This window comes from Syngnathus acus, chromosome 19, assembly GCF_901709675.1.
Source record: "Syngnathus acus chromosome 19, fSynAcu1.2, whole genome shotgun sequence".
Lineage (NCBI taxonomy): Eukaryota > Metazoa > Chordata > Actinopteri > Syngnathiformes > Syngnathidae > Syngnathus > Syngnathus acus.
In genome coordinates this window covers 8,857,608-8,872,506 of record NC_051103.1, presented here as the reverse complement: position 1 = coordinate 8,872,506, position 14,899 = coordinate 8,857,608, and the positions used below count along the sequence as shown (strand labels likewise).

At 58.8% G+C, this 14,899-nt stretch overlaps 4 protein-coding genes across 10 annotated transcripts; all 4 read right to left on the bottom strand.

The window, feature by feature from the left end:
• Positions 1-964: 964 nt before the first annotated feature.
• On the bottom strand, positions 965-3,386 carry arf2b (ADP-ribosylation factor 2b). The gene is made up of 5 exons (XM_037277373.1): positions 3,255-3,386; positions 2,024-2,181; positions 1,800-1,910; positions 1,602-1,726; positions 965-1,460 (listed from the first exon to the last, which is right to left on the bottom strand). The coding sequence occupies exons 2-5, from the start codon at positions 2,169-2,171 to the stop codon at positions 1,299-1,301; spliced, it is 546 nt and encodes a 181-aa protein (XP_037133268.1). The 5' UTR covers positions 2,172-2,181; positions 3,255-3,386; the 3' UTR covers positions 965-1,298.
• A 136-nt stretch (positions 3,387-3,522) lies between these two features.
• Positions 3,523-6,677, bottom strand: LOC119137826. Of its 3 annotated transcripts, XM_037277351.1 has the most exons (10): positions 6,464-6,676; positions 6,129-6,279; positions 5,869-5,944; positions 5,407-5,785; positions 4,900-5,183; positions 4,745-4,866; positions 4,563-4,669; positions 4,373-4,481; positions 4,200-4,300; positions 3,523-4,113 (listed from the first exon to the last, which is right to left on the bottom strand). In XM_037277351.1, the coding sequence occupies exons 2-10, from the start codon at positions 6,244-6,246 to the stop codon at positions 3,949-3,951; spliced, it is 1,461 nt and encodes a 486-aa protein (XP_037133246.1). In that variant the 5' UTR covers positions 6,247-6,279; positions 6,464-6,676; the 3' UTR covers positions 3,523-3,948. The 3 variants fall into 3 exon arrangements, with proteins under 3 accessions (XP_037133246.1, XP_037133245.1, XP_037133244.1); XM_037277350.1 differs by having other exon boundaries at positions 4,745-5,183; positions 6,129-6,374; positions 6,464-6,677; XM_037277349.1 differs by having other exon boundaries at positions 4,745-5,183; positions 6,464-6,677.
• A 196-nt stretch (positions 6,678-6,873) lies between these two features.
• On the bottom strand, positions 6,874-9,734 carry grnb (granulin b). 4 transcript variants are annotated; one of them, XM_037277352.1, is made up of 11 exons: positions 9,573-9,734; positions 9,326-9,404; positions 8,939-9,076; positions 8,736-8,858; positions 8,512-8,616; positions 8,302-8,443; positions 8,091-8,194; positions 7,722-7,988; positions 7,394-7,645; positions 7,142-7,324; positions 6,874-7,074 (listed from the first exon to the last, which is right to left on the bottom strand). In XM_037277352.1, exons 2-11 carry the CDS (start codon positions 9,326-9,328, stop codon positions 6,976-6,978), a joined length of 1,416 nt encoding a protein of 471 aa, XP_037133247.1. In that variant the 5' UTR covers positions 9,329-9,404; positions 9,573-9,734; the 3' UTR covers positions 6,874-6,975. The 4 variants fall into 4 exon arrangements, with proteins under 4 accessions (XP_037133247.1, XP_037133248.1, XP_037133250.1 ...); XM_037277353.1 differs by having other exon boundaries at positions 9,326-9,391; XM_037277355.1 differs by lacking the exons at positions 8,939-9,076; positions 9,326-9,404; positions 9,573-9,734 and having other exon boundaries at positions 8,512-8,642; positions 8,736-8,856.
• A 145-nt stretch (positions 9,735-9,879) lies between these two features.
• On the bottom strand, positions 9,880-14,523 carry LOC119137820 (protein FAM171A2). 2 transcript variants are annotated; one of them, XM_037277332.1, is made up of 7 exons: positions 14,241-14,523; positions 13,370-13,597; positions 13,208-13,302; positions 12,979-13,138; positions 12,640-12,819; positions 12,432-12,545; positions 9,880-12,335 (listed from the first exon to the last, which is right to left on the bottom strand). In XM_037277332.1, the coding sequence occupies exons 1-7, from the start codon at positions 14,317-14,319 to the stop codon at positions 10,912-10,914; spliced, it is 2,280 nt and encodes a 759-aa protein (XP_037133227.1). In that variant the 5' UTR covers positions 14,320-14,523; the 3' UTR covers positions 9,880-10,911. The 2 variants fall into 2 exon arrangements, with proteins under 2 accessions (XP_037133227.1, XP_037133226.1); XM_037277331.1 differs by having other exon boundaries at positions 12,979-13,137; positions 13,210-13,302; positions 13,370-14,351.
• Positions 14,524-14,899: the final 376 nt, after the last annotated feature.

The window sequence follows — 14,899 nt, the reverse complement described above, 5'->3', positions numbered from 1 at the left end:
ACGTGCATTGTATTAGATATTGTTACATGCCGCCCCTTAGCCAGAGGGGAAAAGAATCCTGTGCAAACAGACATGAATAGCTAATTTCAATAAACTAATCATTTTGTTACACAAATAAGCATTTATTAGAGTGAACTTGAATTAAAACGTTCGAATCAAATGACTTTTGACCAATGAAGAGAAAATAACGTTAAACATTTAATTAAACAAAACCATCATTCGAGGAGACATATGAAAGTAAGATGAAATGAAAAGCTGAGTGTTGTACAAATAAACATTTATTCCGACGAGAAATGAAAACGCGGACTGTGGCCCAAATTAACATTTGCAATCTCGTTGACGCTTCTTTGGCGCCACCTGGCGGCCTGGTTTGATACACAACCCGTTGGAGCGACATTTGCGGTGCGTGACCACGTCATGGCGTTTCTTTTTCTTTTTTTTTTCCTGGACCAAATCATGTTTGTATTTGTTGAGCAAAGCCCACACAAACACCTTATACATTAACAATCATTGTAGCGGGACGGGGCGACGAGGTCTCGCCTCACAAGCTCCCCAAACAGACCTGAGCCCAGCCGAGCCGACTCCACCACCCGCCGGCCTCACCCGATGCCCAGATCCTTCATCCGCACCAGACGGCGACCGCAAGACCTGAAAACATGCTGGCTGGTAGACACATTTTTTGTCCTTTTCTTGTTTTTGTTTGTTTGTGTCCAAACTGCCGGGACGCTTTTGTTTGGTTGCGCAGTCAAAAGTACAAATAGAATTGCGTGACAGGAAGAACGAGAAGAACAAGAAAAAGAGAAGTTGCTTTCAAATGTTGACAATGAAGCTCATCACAGTCTTGTTGACTCCTGCCACAAACGCGCCTTGTGCTGGGGGGTGGGGCGTGATTGCAGAGACAGCATGATTTTCATGATTGATGGGGAAGTGGTGGGGGGGGGTGGGGGGGGGTCTGTGAACTCTGACCTGATACAGGTTAAACGCTTCATACGGGGTGAAATGACATCTAGCAATCAGGCATTGAATACAGTGAGGGAGGGAGGGAGGGAGATAGGGGTGGGGCTTTGAAAACCATGCTTCCTCTGAGGAGGAAGAGGGGAGAAAGGGAGAGTGCAGGCTGAGAGGGAGGTTGGGGAGTCCAACGGGCACCAAAGGCGCGCCACTGTTATTCCCATCCTAACCCGCAGCGGACCCCTACAACGTGTGCATGTGTGTGGGAGGGGAGGGGGGGGTCAGGTGTCAGACGGGGCGCCGGCGCGGTGAGCGGAAAGAGAACAAAGAAAGAAGAAGAGGAGCGCTCATTTCTGGTTCTTGAGCTGGTTGGAGAGCCAGTCGAGGCCCTCGTAGAGGCCGTCCCCGCTGGTGGCGCACGTGGCCTGGATGTACCAGCTGCGCTGGCGCAGCGAGTGCAGGCCCAGCTTGTCTGTGATCTCGGCGGCGTTCATGGCGTTGGGGAGGTCCTGCGGAGGGAGGGAGGGAGGGAGGGAGGGAGGTTGAGTGAGTGAGGGGCAAAGGCACATGTCAATCTAATTACGTTGCGGCCTCCGTACGGTTAAGAGGCCTCGGAGGCCGTGTTGGTTTCGCGCTGCGCTTTTTCAGACCTGTTTGTTGGCAAAGACCAGCAGGACGGCTTCTCGGAGCTCGTCCTCCGACAGCATACGCGCCAGCTCCTCGCGGGCCTCGTTGACGCGCTCCCGGTCGTTACTGTCCACCACGAAGATCAGACCTACGCACACGCCCGCACGTCAGTGAGCGCTCGCTCGCTCGCTCCGGCGGATGTGCGCCGTCGATGGGCTCACCTTGGGTGTTCTGGAAGTAGTGGCGCCACAGCGGACGGATTTTGTCCTGACCGCCCACGTCCCACACGGTAAAACTGATGTTCTTGTATTCCACTGTCTCCACGTTGAAACCTGCAGGTGACAAGGTGGCAGGGGCGCGCACAGCAACAGCTCACTTTGAGGAAAGGCTCGGCGGTAGTTCCGAGCGCAGGGTCGCGGGCGGGTGGGCAGGCGGCGAGACGTACCGATGGTGGGAATGGTGGTGACAATTTCTCCCAGCTTGAGCTTGTAAAGGATGGTGGTCTTCCCCGCGGCGTCCAGGCCCACCATGAGGATCCTCATCTCCTTCTTGCCAAAGAGGCCCTTAAAGACGCTAGCAAATATGTTGCCCATGGCGACGACGCTGCCGGGAGAAGCACAGCACGCGGGTTGTGAGGGAGGCTCACGAGACGCCACATGTAATACGCCTGACCATCCTTTGAACTCCACTTTGGGCGGGGGAGCGGTCGTGTTTCGCCCGATTTGCCTCTGTGCTGCTAGTGATGCCACCGGGTACAAGAGACTGATCCTCGTTTCCGTCCCCAGGTTCACACTCTTTCTTGCATTTTATTTAAGCTTCTGTCGAACGGGACTTGTGGAGTGTTTACAATGGCAAATGTAACCACACACAGCACGCTCAAATGTGATTCGCGAGCAGGTAACGCACGCGCGACTGAATAATGGCAGCGGCAGCCTTCTGCTCATAGGGGAATCCCACTGGAGTGGCCCTTCGTTCATCGAGCTGCCGGCATGGCACTGCCGCCCGCCCGCCCGCTGTCATCCAACAAAACGTCAACGTGGCCGACCGATGTCAACGTGACGCATTTGTGCTGTTCAAGTCCGACGTTCCCGATGGGCGTCAAAGCGAAGCGGAGCTGACTAATCGCTTGGCGGCCTGCTGCTCCACAGTCGGACATTGAACGTGACTTGAGGCAAAGCTCGGCCGCGACAATAGGGTCCCCCTTGAATATAACGGAAGCAAAAGCCAAACAAGTGCGGGCGATTGGCCTCTAGAGAAGGTGCATTAGGAAGAGATGAAGTTGTCGGGCGCACGCTCGCTCGCTCGCCCCGCTACAGTTAGCATCGCGTAGGGCGGATACGTTAGCCCTTAGCATTAGCTACACTCACACGGGCGTCATTAACAAAAGGCATCGCAATCACCGTGCTTTTAAAACGGGGTCATTTCATTAAGGAGCTGGTGGCTTGAGCGAAAGGATAACGGGGGGCTAAGGGGGGCTTCCGATAGGAACGTTATCCGATCGGCCTGTTAGGAGCCAGCTCTGTGCTAGCTTAGCCGCTAAATGCCGCGTCACAGCAGCGCCGAGACGAGCGTCACCGCGCGTCAAAGCCACGATGAAAGGCTGCGCTCGGATGCGTCGACATATCACACAACGGAGGTGCCGAGGGGATCCGCCGTTGGATTCAGAGAAGATTTACCTGGTCAAAGGCTCGCTTGCGGAGCTTTCGCGTATCTTCCGTTAGACTGGCCGTTACTCCAAAATGGCGTCTTGCGCAAGCGGGTGGAAGCCGGCGCTCCAGTGCGTCCTACTAGCAGCTGTAAGCCAATCGCAGCAAGGCAGACCGTCACTCTTTTCCCGCCTCCCCGACGGTGGCGTCCAATCGCAGCGCGTATGGGATGTTGCACAAAATGTCGCGGAAGTATACAGCGCGCGTGCGCGCCGCGCACACGCACACAAAACTATTATTTTATTACACAAAACAATTTTTATTTTCTTTCGGCGTGATAGCACACAAAAACATTTCAGAATACATTATCATAGTTTATAGTATTATTACAAATTATAAATGTCTTACACAATCACCCCCCTCTCCCCCCTACACACGATCATGAGTGGAAAATCTTGTTGAACGCTTTGTAGCTCAGGAGGCCTGGCCTGAAGATTAGCTCACTCATTGTTTGCTTGCGTGCCAAAACCTTCAGTTTATGTCAAAGACAGTGGTCACCCAACGTTGAAACAAACTTTAGTCGCCATTGCCGACACATGCGAGGTGACTAAAAAGTAACTTGCTCTTGCTTGAATGGCTACGAGAGGCAAAAGAAGTTAGCATTTGCTCCTTTTGTGCCGGAACCACCAGGAGCAAAAGTTCAGGCGGCTTCCGATGAGTCCGGTCATTGGCGGACTTCTAGTTTGCCGTCCTGAACTCGCCACGTCCATCGCGGACACGAGTCGGGCGCGTCCACACAGCGAAGGCGCAGATGAGACTCGCCGATCTGCCGCCGGAAGCACACCGACTTCCTGTCTGGCATCTCCAAGGTGAAGGCGCTCGCCGACATCTGATTGGAAGAGAGGAAGTGATGTCAGGGGGGACGTACGGTAACCACCTACGGACGGCGACCGCCAGTAACCCGTGTCACCGCACCTGCCGGCCGATTCCGACAGCCACGTGTCCGACTCGGACCCACCGCCGTTCCCGAATTTTCAGGCGCCGCCCCCGAGCGTCCTCGATCCAAATGTGCACACCTGACGGGGTCAAATGAGCAAAGGTGACGCTTGAGGCGCATTCCGCCGTCACCTAGCGTTGGACGGCATCACCTTCAAATCGGCGCGAGGGGGGCCCCCGTGCCCGCCCCCAACTCTCCTCGTGACCCCCGCCGGAGGAGAAGACGCCTGAGCTCCCGTCATCCGACGAACGCTCAGAGTCCTGGAGGGGGCGTTCCGCATTAAAATGGATGCGCCCGGACGCACAGCGGGCACCGACACATGCGGACGGGCGCAGGCAGACCTTTAGTGAGGCCTGTGAGGAGCTGCTGAAGCAGGAGGGGGGGTCATCCCGCGGCTCGGGGGTTCGCGGCTCAGGGGTCCGCGCGTGGGCGTCCCCGAGGGCCTCGCCTGGTGACACACCTTTCAGTAGTGCCACTTTTGGTTTGTAGTGACAGTAAATGTGGCAAATGTGTGCGTGAGCACCTGGGAGGTGTTGACGCTGGCCGTCAGTGAGCCCCGGAGCGCCGCCTGTCCACTGGCCTCTCCGCAACACAGGGAAAACATCCAGCAAGGCTTGGAGGTATTGCGCAGGCGCCGCCACCGGGTCCGCCGCCGCCGCAGGGTCCGCCGCCGCCGCAGGGGCCGACGCCTCCTCGTCAACCTCGTCCTCGCAGTCCCCTTCATAATCGCCGTCCTCCTCCCCCACGTACATGTCCACGTCCGAGTCCCAAGCGGTCTCATCTCGCAGAGACGCGGGTCGGCCTTCCGCCTCCGGGTCGCCTCGGTCCTCGTCGGCCGCCTCCGTCCGCCAGGGGCTCACCCAGTACACGGCGGGCACCGTCCCGGAGGCGCCGCTGTGGATGGGACGCAAGACGTCGTACTCGCGACCCTTTCGGTACAGACCCATGATGGGCCGCAGCTTCTGCATGACACAAAAGCGCACAGGATTGTGACTTTTGGGTGGCTTGTGTGTTTTGTGTGTCCATGTGTCGTATACGTTTGCGCTCGCTCTGCGTTCCAATATGCGTGTCACTTTGGTGGGTGTCTTGCAGTTGAGTGTGTGCATAGTTTACGTGAATGGGACTTTTGTGTGTTTGTTTGTTTGTTTGTTTGGTTGTCTTTCGTGTGTGTGCGTTTTAGCTGACGTGGTGCAAGAGGAAGCCTCGGTTTTGGTGCGCACTCGTACTCCGGCCCAGCAGGTGGCATGTGCTGGCGTGCGTGGCGGGAGAGCAAATGGAAACGACTTTGCCTGCTGGCCAGGGGGCGTAGTCACAGTGAGCCAACAGGGAGGAGGAGGAGGAGGAGGAGGAGCTAAAAGCAGCCGACACTTGCGACCAATCACTTTCGCTTGGCTCCCACTGGCGGTCGCCGGTCAGTTGCGACCACTCGACGCCATCGTCGGGGGCGTCCTTAAATTGAGGGGGCGGGGTAATGACGTCACGGCACGACACGGGCGCTCCGTCTGCCGAACGAAACCACCGGATGCCTTGCTCTCCCTGGCCTTCCGCATTGAAACTCGCTTGCCTGGGCACACGTAGGGCACGAGCTGACTAATCCCGTCAAGACAACCGGACTAGCACACGTAGAACACAGGTACCGTCACTCACCCGAAGGCGCGGACGAAGCCCAAGCGCGAGTCACAGCGGCGGACGTGTGTCGGGCTGAACTCCTGGAAGTCTTCGCCTGTCAACGCAACAGACGCACGCTCGTCCCAGTGCGGCCAGTGTGTTTGGCGGCAGAGCGGGTGCGGGCGCCACGGGGCGGCAAGCGACCGGCCTGCGCCACAGCGCCGAAAGCCAACGAGCACACAGAGTGAAGGGATGCAGAGCGGGCAACGTGTGTGTGTGCGTGTGTTTGTGCGTCTCACTCTGCGCCTGCGCCACCACAGACGGGTGCCCACGTTCACCGGAAGGTTCGGGCGGCAGCTCGGCAGTTCCCGGGGGGGGACGGGCGTCGCCGGCCCACCTGCGGCCCAGCTCCAGCATGCGCCCCGATGTTGACTCGCTGCCGCCGCGTGTCTAAGAGCACACAGACAACAAACGACTGGGCTAAGAATAGCCAGCCCGCAGCTGTCTGACTCCGTCTGCCGTGCTGACATCGAGCAAAGTTGGGTCTTTGCAAGGAGCAAAGGATAGCGAATAGAAGGAGTCGCCGTGACCTTTGCGACGTGTTCTCGGGACGCTTGCCATTTCCTGCACTTACCTGCCGTCGCTCCTGCGGGTGTTTCTCAGGCAGGTCCGGTAGACGGGTTTTTGGGCTGACGGTCCTTCCAGAGATTCTGGATGTTTCTTTGAGGGTCAAACGTCTCCTGGTTGTTTCCTGCCCCCCCCCCCCCCCCCCCAAGGCTTCTCACTGGCTCAAACAACATATGACGTGTTCAAAAGCCAGCCCCCTCCCCTGAGATTTTTCTGCACCCACTGACACGGAGGTGTGTGTGTGTGTGTGTGTGTGTGTGTGTGTGTGTGTGTGTGTGTGTGTGTGTGTGTGTGTGTGTGTGTGTGTGTTTGTGTGGTCTCCCTGGCAACATGCAAAGGGCGCAGTGGTCACTTTGCTCAGCTGTTTGCTCAGCTTCTAAGCGGCAATTCATGAATGAAGAAAAGCAGCAAAACGCGTCAAGGCTCACCTTTCGCATTTTATTGAAATGGAAAAACACTTGCGGTCACTCGTTTGTCGAGGCAGAAGCGGCCAGCGGGCATGGATGGCACCCTCGACGCTCAAAGCAGTCCGACCGGCGAGGTCAGGACGCAGGTGCCGCCGGGGCCGCACGAGTGGCGGGCGGGACAGCAGCGCTCCGTGTCGTCGCAGCAAACCGCCTGGCGGGCGACAGCGGGGCCTCAGACCGGCGCTCTAGGAAACGCGAGGGGCCGAGTGAGGACGCACCTGGGGGGAGGGGCAGCAGGCCCAACCTGAAGCGGAGCTCCGGCAGCACGTCTCCCGCTCGCCGCAAGCCGAGGCAGCGTCGCACGGCACGGCGGCGGCGGCCGGCTTCTCGCACGTTCCCGTCTCCATGTTGCACGAGTAGCCTTGCGGGCAGCAGTGCTCGCGGTCGGCGCAGCACACGGCCTGCGGTGCGGAGGACGCAAAGCACCGTCACGCCTGCGCCGCCTTTTCCCGGCTGCCAGAAAAAGGCACCTTGAGGAGCGGGCAGCAGCCCCACTCTCCGCTGGGCAACTTGCAACAGGTGGTGCCCGCCGCGCAGCTGCTCTTGTCATCGCACTTGACGTCGGCGAGGGCCGGCGGCGGGCGCGGCGCCGCCTTGGCCGCCGGCCTTTTGGCCGCCGGCCTTTTGGCCAGCCAGGGGAATCCTCGGGAACACGACGCGCGCCCTGGTCGGCACGTGTGCCCAGCGGGGCAGCAGTGGGAGCCGTCCTGGCAGCACACCGCCTGAGGACGGAGAGCGCGGCGCACACGCACATCACAAAGCTGGGTTTGGCGTGGGGGACCCGCTTCGCTTCACTACCTGCGGCAGCGGGCAGCAGCCCCACTCGCCAGCGCTCTTCATGAAGCAGCAGCTGGCGCCTTTGGGGCAGCCGGTGCGCTCGTCGCAGGCGGTCACGCCCGTCGTGGCGGCCGTCTTGGCGAGCCGGGCGACGCCGGGCGCCGCGTCGCCTTTTGCCATTGGGGGCGAGGCGGCAAGGACGGAGGCGGCGCCGTCACACGTGCCGGCGGCTAAGTTGCAGGCGGTACCGCGAGGACAGCAGTGAAGGCCGTCCGAGCAGCACGTGGCCTGCCCGAGACACGCACGCACGCACGCACACACGCACACACGCACACAGCAAGTGCGGGCTGGACGCAAAGCTCACATTTGGTCTGATTGTGTCGGTCTTACGTCGGGCATTGGGCAGCAGCCGTAGTCGCCTCCCAGCCGTTGGCAGCAGGTGAAAGTGTCGGGGCAGAGGCTCGCCCCACCGGGACACGGCGTCGACGACGTGCCTGCGTGGCGGGCGGGCGGAGGAGGGACGGCAATGGTCAGCGGGAGCCGCCGGCGCAGCTTTTCCTTCCTCCAAACGGTGCAAGTCCAGCGCATGGATTGAGCCTACCCGGACCGCTGACACGAGGCGTGGCGGGCAGCTTGTCCATCAGGGGCCGCCAGTCACCGCCGGGCGACATGCATCTGGAGCTGGCGAGATCGCAGACAGTCCCCTTGGGGCAACAGTGAAGCTTGTCGGCGCAGCACACCGCCTGCGGGAGGAGTCGGTCGGTCGGTCGGTCGGCGGCTCACCCGGCGAAATGCATGGGCGGCGCCTCACCTTAGCCAACGGACAGCACCCCCACGAGCCGTCGAGCAGCTGGCAGCATGTGGTGGCGTCCGGACACTCCGACTGCCCGTCCGGGCACAACGTGGCCGCCATCCTCTGAACAGTTTTCCAGCAAGTTCAAACTTGGAGTTAGCCTGTCTACAGCTTTTCCCTCTAGATATTAGCACAAAGCTAACATGACTGCCATTTTGCGGCACACCCGTTCCCACCGGTACCTGCTGGGGAGGAAGTGACCTCCTCCAGGGAAGAGTCAGCATCTGGTTGCTACACGTGGCATGCTGCAGGTCACACGCGGTGCCTTCCGGACAACAATGGAGGCCGTCCGAGCAGCATACGGCCTGCAGCGGCGCCGCCACGCAACACACGCGCACGCTAAAGTCATGGCGCCACACGTTGGCACGGGCGCGTGAGGACTTACCCGAGGCAAGGGGCAGCAGCCGTAGCGTCCCGCAAAGTCCTTGCAGCACGTACTTCCGTCCTGGCAGGCGCCGCCGTCGGGACACACTAGCGCCCCGCTGGCACCGAGTAGGCTGGCCGCCAACACGCACCACAACACCTGTGCCCAGGAAATCACAATAGGTCAAATGGCGAGCAGTCCGTGAATTGTTTGCCCAAATGCAGCCCGTCCGGGCCGACGTCAGCATCATGAATCATGCTCTCTCTCTCTCTCTCTCTCTCTCTCTCTCTCTCTCTCTCTCTCTCTCTCTCGTTCTTTCGCTCGCTCTCGCTGATGACTGTACTGTACCTACCATTCATGTTACCGAGGACGTCTTCAATTAGTCGGACATCACGGGCGTCGACTTACCATTGTGTGACAGCTGACGACGTCAATGATGCTCCCTCACGCTCATGTGTGCCGTCGACTCGCTTGCTGAGAAAAGAGACTAATAGGACATTAGACGCCTCATAAGACATTGTTGTTATGTCAACCGATCATCGCCACAAAGTGGGAGCTAACGGCGCAAGTTAGCATAGAAAGCTAGGTGGCTAACGGTCGAGCTAACGAACAAACAAACTATCGAAGCGTTTGAATGGGTTCATTTCTTACTAACCTGCTCGTTGGTCACATCCGAATCGAAGCGGGTCAACGGGAAGACAGAAAAAGTAGAAAGGCGCCCGCCCGACCGACTAATTTTAACGTCGCTCGCTCAAAGATGTTTTGGGTGAACGCAACCACGGTCACATGACCCGGGGCGCCACGTGACTGTGCCGGTTTTGGCTTCTTCACGTCACGGAAATGAAGAGAAAATTCTAAATTCCGGACTTGTTTTCTAGTCTGCTGTACAAGTGACGTGAAATAATTAATGCATTTAATAAAATTAGTCAACACATTAAAATAATAAGCAAGTTCATACACAGTACATTTTCAAAGTTTATTGAATTTGGCCACACCACATGCCCCCAAAAATGGCTTCCTGACGCATTTTTTTCATTTGTCGCCTGAAATGATTGTGATTGTGTAAACAGTAGCTTGTAAACTATATTCTAAAATCGGTATACACCACAATGCAATTATGATGTTCAATTTTATGCAAGTGAGTATTTTACTGACAAGAATTGAAGGATTTTTTTTTAACAATCATATAATATTGGGCTTTTACAGAAATGGCTGTCAAGAAGCTCAAGCGTATTGTGCAATGAACATTCGTCTGGCAGGGTGTTCATTTTCCATTCTTTACCATGAAGCTTCCACCAGCGAGTGATGAACACATTTATTTCTCCTTTGTACACAAACGTCACAATGGGGCTCCTCATCCTTACAAGAAGTAGAAGAAGAAGAAGAAGGAAACAAGTGCAGCGGTCATTGTGGCTCATCAAACGTCAACACAAACACAAAACAGCACATGAGCACAAAGGTTGGATTTTCAATAAGAAGCAGAAGAAGAAGTTAGTGTAAACTTGGACCACCGACCGGAAGTCAATTTTGTGACCTTTTCAATGAAAACATGCAGGCCGAGGTCCAAAGCAAGATTGGCGCTGGCCAAAACGTGGCAACCCTCCGGGCCAGAGAAGAAGGCACTCGGAGGAGGCGGCCCTCTCGGGAGGGAGGGAGGGAGGTAGGGGGGCGTGGGCTGGGGGGGTCAAAGTATACGCGCGACCAATCAGAAAGCCGCGCGCTTGTGCTTCTTGCCAATGAGGACACGGAAAGACCATTGTGCGCTTTGTCCTCCCGCGTGAGACCATTCCACACAACGGCTGCTCGGGTCTCACCAGCAATGTTCTTCCAACATTTCTGTGTGCCACAAGTGAAGAGGGAAAAGTGTGCACACGCTACTTGTGAAGCAGCAGCCGGTCCAAGATTCCAATGGCGCCCGGCGCTGCGGGGTCAGGAGTGGAAGGGAGGGAGGCAGGCAGGCAGGCAGGCAGGCAGTTGTGGCCCAAAGGGCTTTGTCACTTCCTGGGATGGAAAACCATGAGCGGCCTGTCCTCAATCTTCTGCCAGGGACTCTTGCGGTTCTCCTCCTTGTCCTCATCGTCGGGACCGGAGCGGCGGCGGTTGTCGCCGTCGCGGCCTTTCCGGGGCACGGCGGAGGCTCCCTGGTCCAGAAGCGGCGTCAGCGAGTTCTCCTCAGGGGACGCGGGGCGGCCTTCGCCGGCGGGGGGGTCAGGGTAGGCCAGCTTGGAGTAGCTTTTGCCCGCCCCGCCGTGTCCCTTGCGTCCCGCCTCCCAGCGTTGGTCTTTTGACTTGCGCTCGGGAGCCTCCAGGTTGGCGTCTCTCGGGGAGCTTCCGGGCCCGCCGCCGCCCAAGTCGTTGGCGCCGGCGTCAATGTAGGAGTGGCGCACGTGGGCATTGGCGCGGCCGTCCAAGGAGATGAACCAGGCCCGCGGGTGCTGCTTGACGCCCAGCTCCAGAAGCTTCTTCTCGGTCAGGGCCTGCAGCTCTCCGTTCATCTGGGCCATGGTGGAGCCGTCGAAGAGCACCGGAATGGCCACGGCTCCGCCGGAGGCGTCTGACGCCCAGCCGGGGTCCTCGGGTTCGTCCCGGCGGGGGCCACCCTGATGCTGCTGCGGCTCGTGTCGGGCCCCTCCGGCGGTGACGCCGTCCTTGTCGCCATCCTTGGGGTCCGCGCCGGAAGGCAGGCGCATGTAGTGGGCGGGGATCACCAGGGTGGGCACCATGCTGCGGTACATGTTCTCCTTCATCTGGTCGATGGAGCCGCAGAAAATGATCTGGCCCGGGTGGGTGTTGAGGGAGGTGGGCCGGGCCAGGCCGTCGGGTGGCGCCGCCGAATATTCCGGAGGTTTGTCGGGCTGGCTCGGCAGGTAGCCTCGGAAGGGCGGCGGAGACGGCGGGTCGGACGAATAGCCGCCGTTGTCGTTGGCGCCGCGGTGCCGGCGATAGTCGGACTCGCCGCCTTCCGCGGGAGAGTAGCCCCGCTCGTAGTCTTGACGCAGCAGCGGGTTGTCCAGGTTGTTGCTGCTGCTGGCGGTGGCGTTCACGGCCAGGTTTTCGCTTTTCCCCGCGGCGCGGCGCAGCTTGCGAGCGGCCGCGTGCTCGGCCAGGTCCTCGCCGGGGCTCCGGTAGTCCCGAGAGGGGGACGGCTCCGACCTGTCGCCGGACGGACCCGACTCCACGAGAGGGCCGCATATGAGATTGAGGCGAGATGTGGATGTGCCTTGGTCCCGCTTGGCGCCATTGGACGGGAGAGGCTTGCCGAGCTGCCGACGAGGTTTCAAACACCTGCGCCTGCAGTAGTAGAGCAGAACGCAGAGCAGGATGAGGACCAGCAGGGCCAAGGAGCCCAGGACGGCCAGCAGGAAGAGGGCGTGGTAGGTGCCGATGTCACTCATGCCCGGGTGGCCCGGTCCCAGCCCTGAAACGGCCAGCCACAAAAGTCAACACTCGCCAGCGGTGGCGAGTCACCAGAAGCGAGCATCACACGGCCTCTTGATCAAAAGCGGTCCCTTACCCGAGGAGGTGGGGAAGGCGGCCAGCCAGTAGCCCGTCTGCGGAAGCACCGCCTTCCACACAAAGTGCGAGCCTTCCTTCTGGATGTAGCCCGTGCCGTTGCGCACCCACACGCCTGTCCCACACACGCACCCGCGGTTAGGGTTCGGGGGGGAACGCTCGAGATCAGTCAGAAGGCTTGGCTATTTGACGGGAGCGCACGTGCTCACCCCAACGTCGCCGGTACGTCCACGTGGGCACGCTGGTGGCCATCCTGTTGCGGGTGTCGGACGGAAGCGGCACAGAAACCCGGACGGGGTCCGAAACGGGGACGGCACGGCCGTCCTCGTCCGAGAGCTCCAAGCCCACCAGCGCCAGCGGTGTCAAGCCGGTCCAACCGGATTCTCCGCCTGAACGCCAAAACACTCAGCGTTCACTGTCTGTCCGTCCCTCCCTGTCACCTTCCTCCAGCGCCCATCCATCAATGTTGCAATGACCAACAGGCGCCAGAGGGTGGCGGCGTTGCGGCACTTTTTGATTTGAGCTCAGGAGCAGCCCCTTTGGCAGACCTGAGCCGTTGGTCTCGCGGGCCAGCAGGAAGGGGAATCCGCCCATCTCGTCACGGGTCCTGGCGGCGGTCAGCGAGGCCGTCAGCGCCGTCCCGTTGGAGTCGGGCGGCAGGTGCAGTGACTTCCGGGGAAGCTGCGCCACAGCGCGCTCGCCGCCACCTGCCCCATCACAAAGCGATCGAGCGCGTGTTTTCTCACGTGCCGACGTTTTTTTTCCTTCTCTTTTCTTACCTGGCGAGCCAGACAGAACCTGAAGGACGTCATCGTACAGAATGAGCGTGCCGGGTCGATGAACCAGAAGGTACAAACTGACGGAGGCGTACACTGACAAAGAAGAAGACGGCAAGCGTAAGCGTGTGCCGGGCGCTCCCACACAGCGGAGTGCTCTTACGTGGCGGGCGGCCCGAGTACCAGGGCACCGAGTTGGTGACGTAGTTTGCTTTGGCGGCGCTAATGATGACCCAGCTTGCCGCCCGGTAGTCAAAGTCCACCCTCGCCGTGCCGTCGGCGCCGGCGCGAGCCGTCGCCAAGGCGCTCTGGTTGCCGTGGACCTCCACCAGGGCGTCGGCCAGCGGAGACAGGTCGCTGTTGTCGAACACCTGGACTTTGATTTGGACTTCTGCGGTGCAACACACACACACACACACACACACACACACACACACACACACACACACACACACACACACACACACACACACACACACACACACACACACACACACACACACACACACACACACACACACACACACACACACACACACACACACACACACACACACGGAGAGAAATGCTGCTTTTCCACACTCCATTTTAGATGCTAAGCACATCTAGAAATGTCATCACACAACATTGTTTGTCATGTGACCTGTCTGACCTGCTGGCGGTGTTGCCTGGTTACTAACAGCCTTCAAAAGAAGCCCAACTGCAAAGCCCACACACCCAGTCAAATCTCTAGGGATGGACGCGTGATGAGTGTGGCCTGAAGACGTGCGTTCGGTCGCTCAGACGTCACGGAGCAACATACACCGCCATTTTAGCCTCTTTCCTATTTTGGTCTTTGTGCAGCTGTGCGCGTGCCCGTCAGCTATATAATGACGTCATGACCTCGCAAGCACGCGCGAAACAGAACAATGACGACAATAAGACGAGAATTCACGATGCTTCCTGGTCGCGCACGTTACGCTCGCGCACATGACTATGCAGATGAAGCGAAGGGTGACAACAAAAGGCGGGTGGGCTGGCGGGCGCGAGCTTACCAAAATGCTCGTGCACGGATTTGGCCTCCCAGAGCGCGCACGCCAAGACAAGCACACGACATACGCGCACAGCCGCCATCGTCGCAGCGATATGTCATGACGGTCGGACGGACTGAGTGGTCGCCACCTGGGTCCCGCTTCTTGAGCTTGTGAGGAGGTGCTGCTTCGCGCCTTGCCACGCCGTGATGCTGCACTGCTCGCTCGCGCGCACGCACACCGACGCGTCTTGTTTGGATGGCAGCAGAGCAGAGGGGCGCCAACATGACGCCCTCTGCTGCTCGACGTAGGAACACGAACGAGCGCAGTTCGACCGTGGGGTGGACCTGAACGCTGGACTGTCCAAACGCCTATATTTCTTATGACTGCGTTTTTCACACAACAATGGAAAATTAGAATCGATCCAAATAGCCTTAACCAAACGGGGATAGCGCCACCTGCTGGGGAACGTGTGGTGCTGCACCCACTCCACTCAGGACTTCTTCAAACCGACCACACGTTTTGAACGCAATTGCGGACACACCACCAACGTCGGCTCTCCCATTTTGGGGACCACGAACACGCTGCACGAGCTTGTGTGCTTTTATGACAGAGCCAGCCAACCAGCCTGGGTGCTATTACATCACCGCACAAATCTGTCAAAAAATAATTGACATCCCTTC

Coding starts and splice junctions, on each gene's coding strand:
- LOC119137826 (XM_037277350.1), bottom strand. CDS start 6,246: ATGCTGGAGCTGGGCCGCAGGTGGGCCGGCGACGCCCGTCCCCCCCCG. Junction 5,184..5,406: donor GAGGCTTCCTCTTGCACCAC/GTCAGCTAAAAC, acceptor TGTGTCATGCAG/AAGCTGCGGCCCATCATGGG. Junction 4,114..4,199: donor CTGTCGGAATCGGCCGGCAG/GTGCGGTGACAC, acceptor TCTTCCAATCAG/ATGTCGGCGAGCGCCTTCAC.
- LOC119137820 (XM_037277331.1), bottom strand. CDS start 13,811: ATGTGCTTAGCATCTAAAATGGAGTGTGGAAAAGCAGCATTTCTCTCC. Junction 13,303..13,369: donor GTACTCGGGCCGCCCGCCAC/GTAAGAGCACTC, acceptor CTTCTTTGTCAG/TGTACGCCTCCGTCAGTTTG. Junction 13,138..13,209: donor GGTTCTGTCTGGCTCGCCAG/GTAAGAAAAGAG, acceptor GTGATGGGGCAG/GTGGCGGCGAGCGCGCTGTG.
- arf2b (XM_037277373.1), bottom strand. CDS start 2,171: ATGGGCAACATATTTGCTAGCGTCTTTAAGGGCCTCTTTGGCAAGAAG. Junction 1,911..2,023: donor CACCACCATTCCCACCATCG/GTACGTCTCGCC, acceptor TGTCACCTGCAG/GTTTCAACGTGGAGACAGTG. Junction 1,461..1,601: donor TGGTCTTTGCCAACAAACAG/GTCTGAAAAAGC, acceptor CTCCCTCCGCAG/GACCTCCCCAACGCCATGAA.
- grnb (XM_037277352.1), bottom strand. Junction 7,646..7,721: donor GCTGCTGCCCGCTGCCGCAG/GTAGTGAAGCGA, acceptor CTCCGTCCTCAG/GCGGTGTGCTGCCAGGACGG. Junction 7,325..7,393: donor GCTGCTGCCCGCTCCTCAAG/GTGCCTTTTTCT, acceptor TCCGCACCGCAG/GCCGTGTGCTGCGCCGACCG.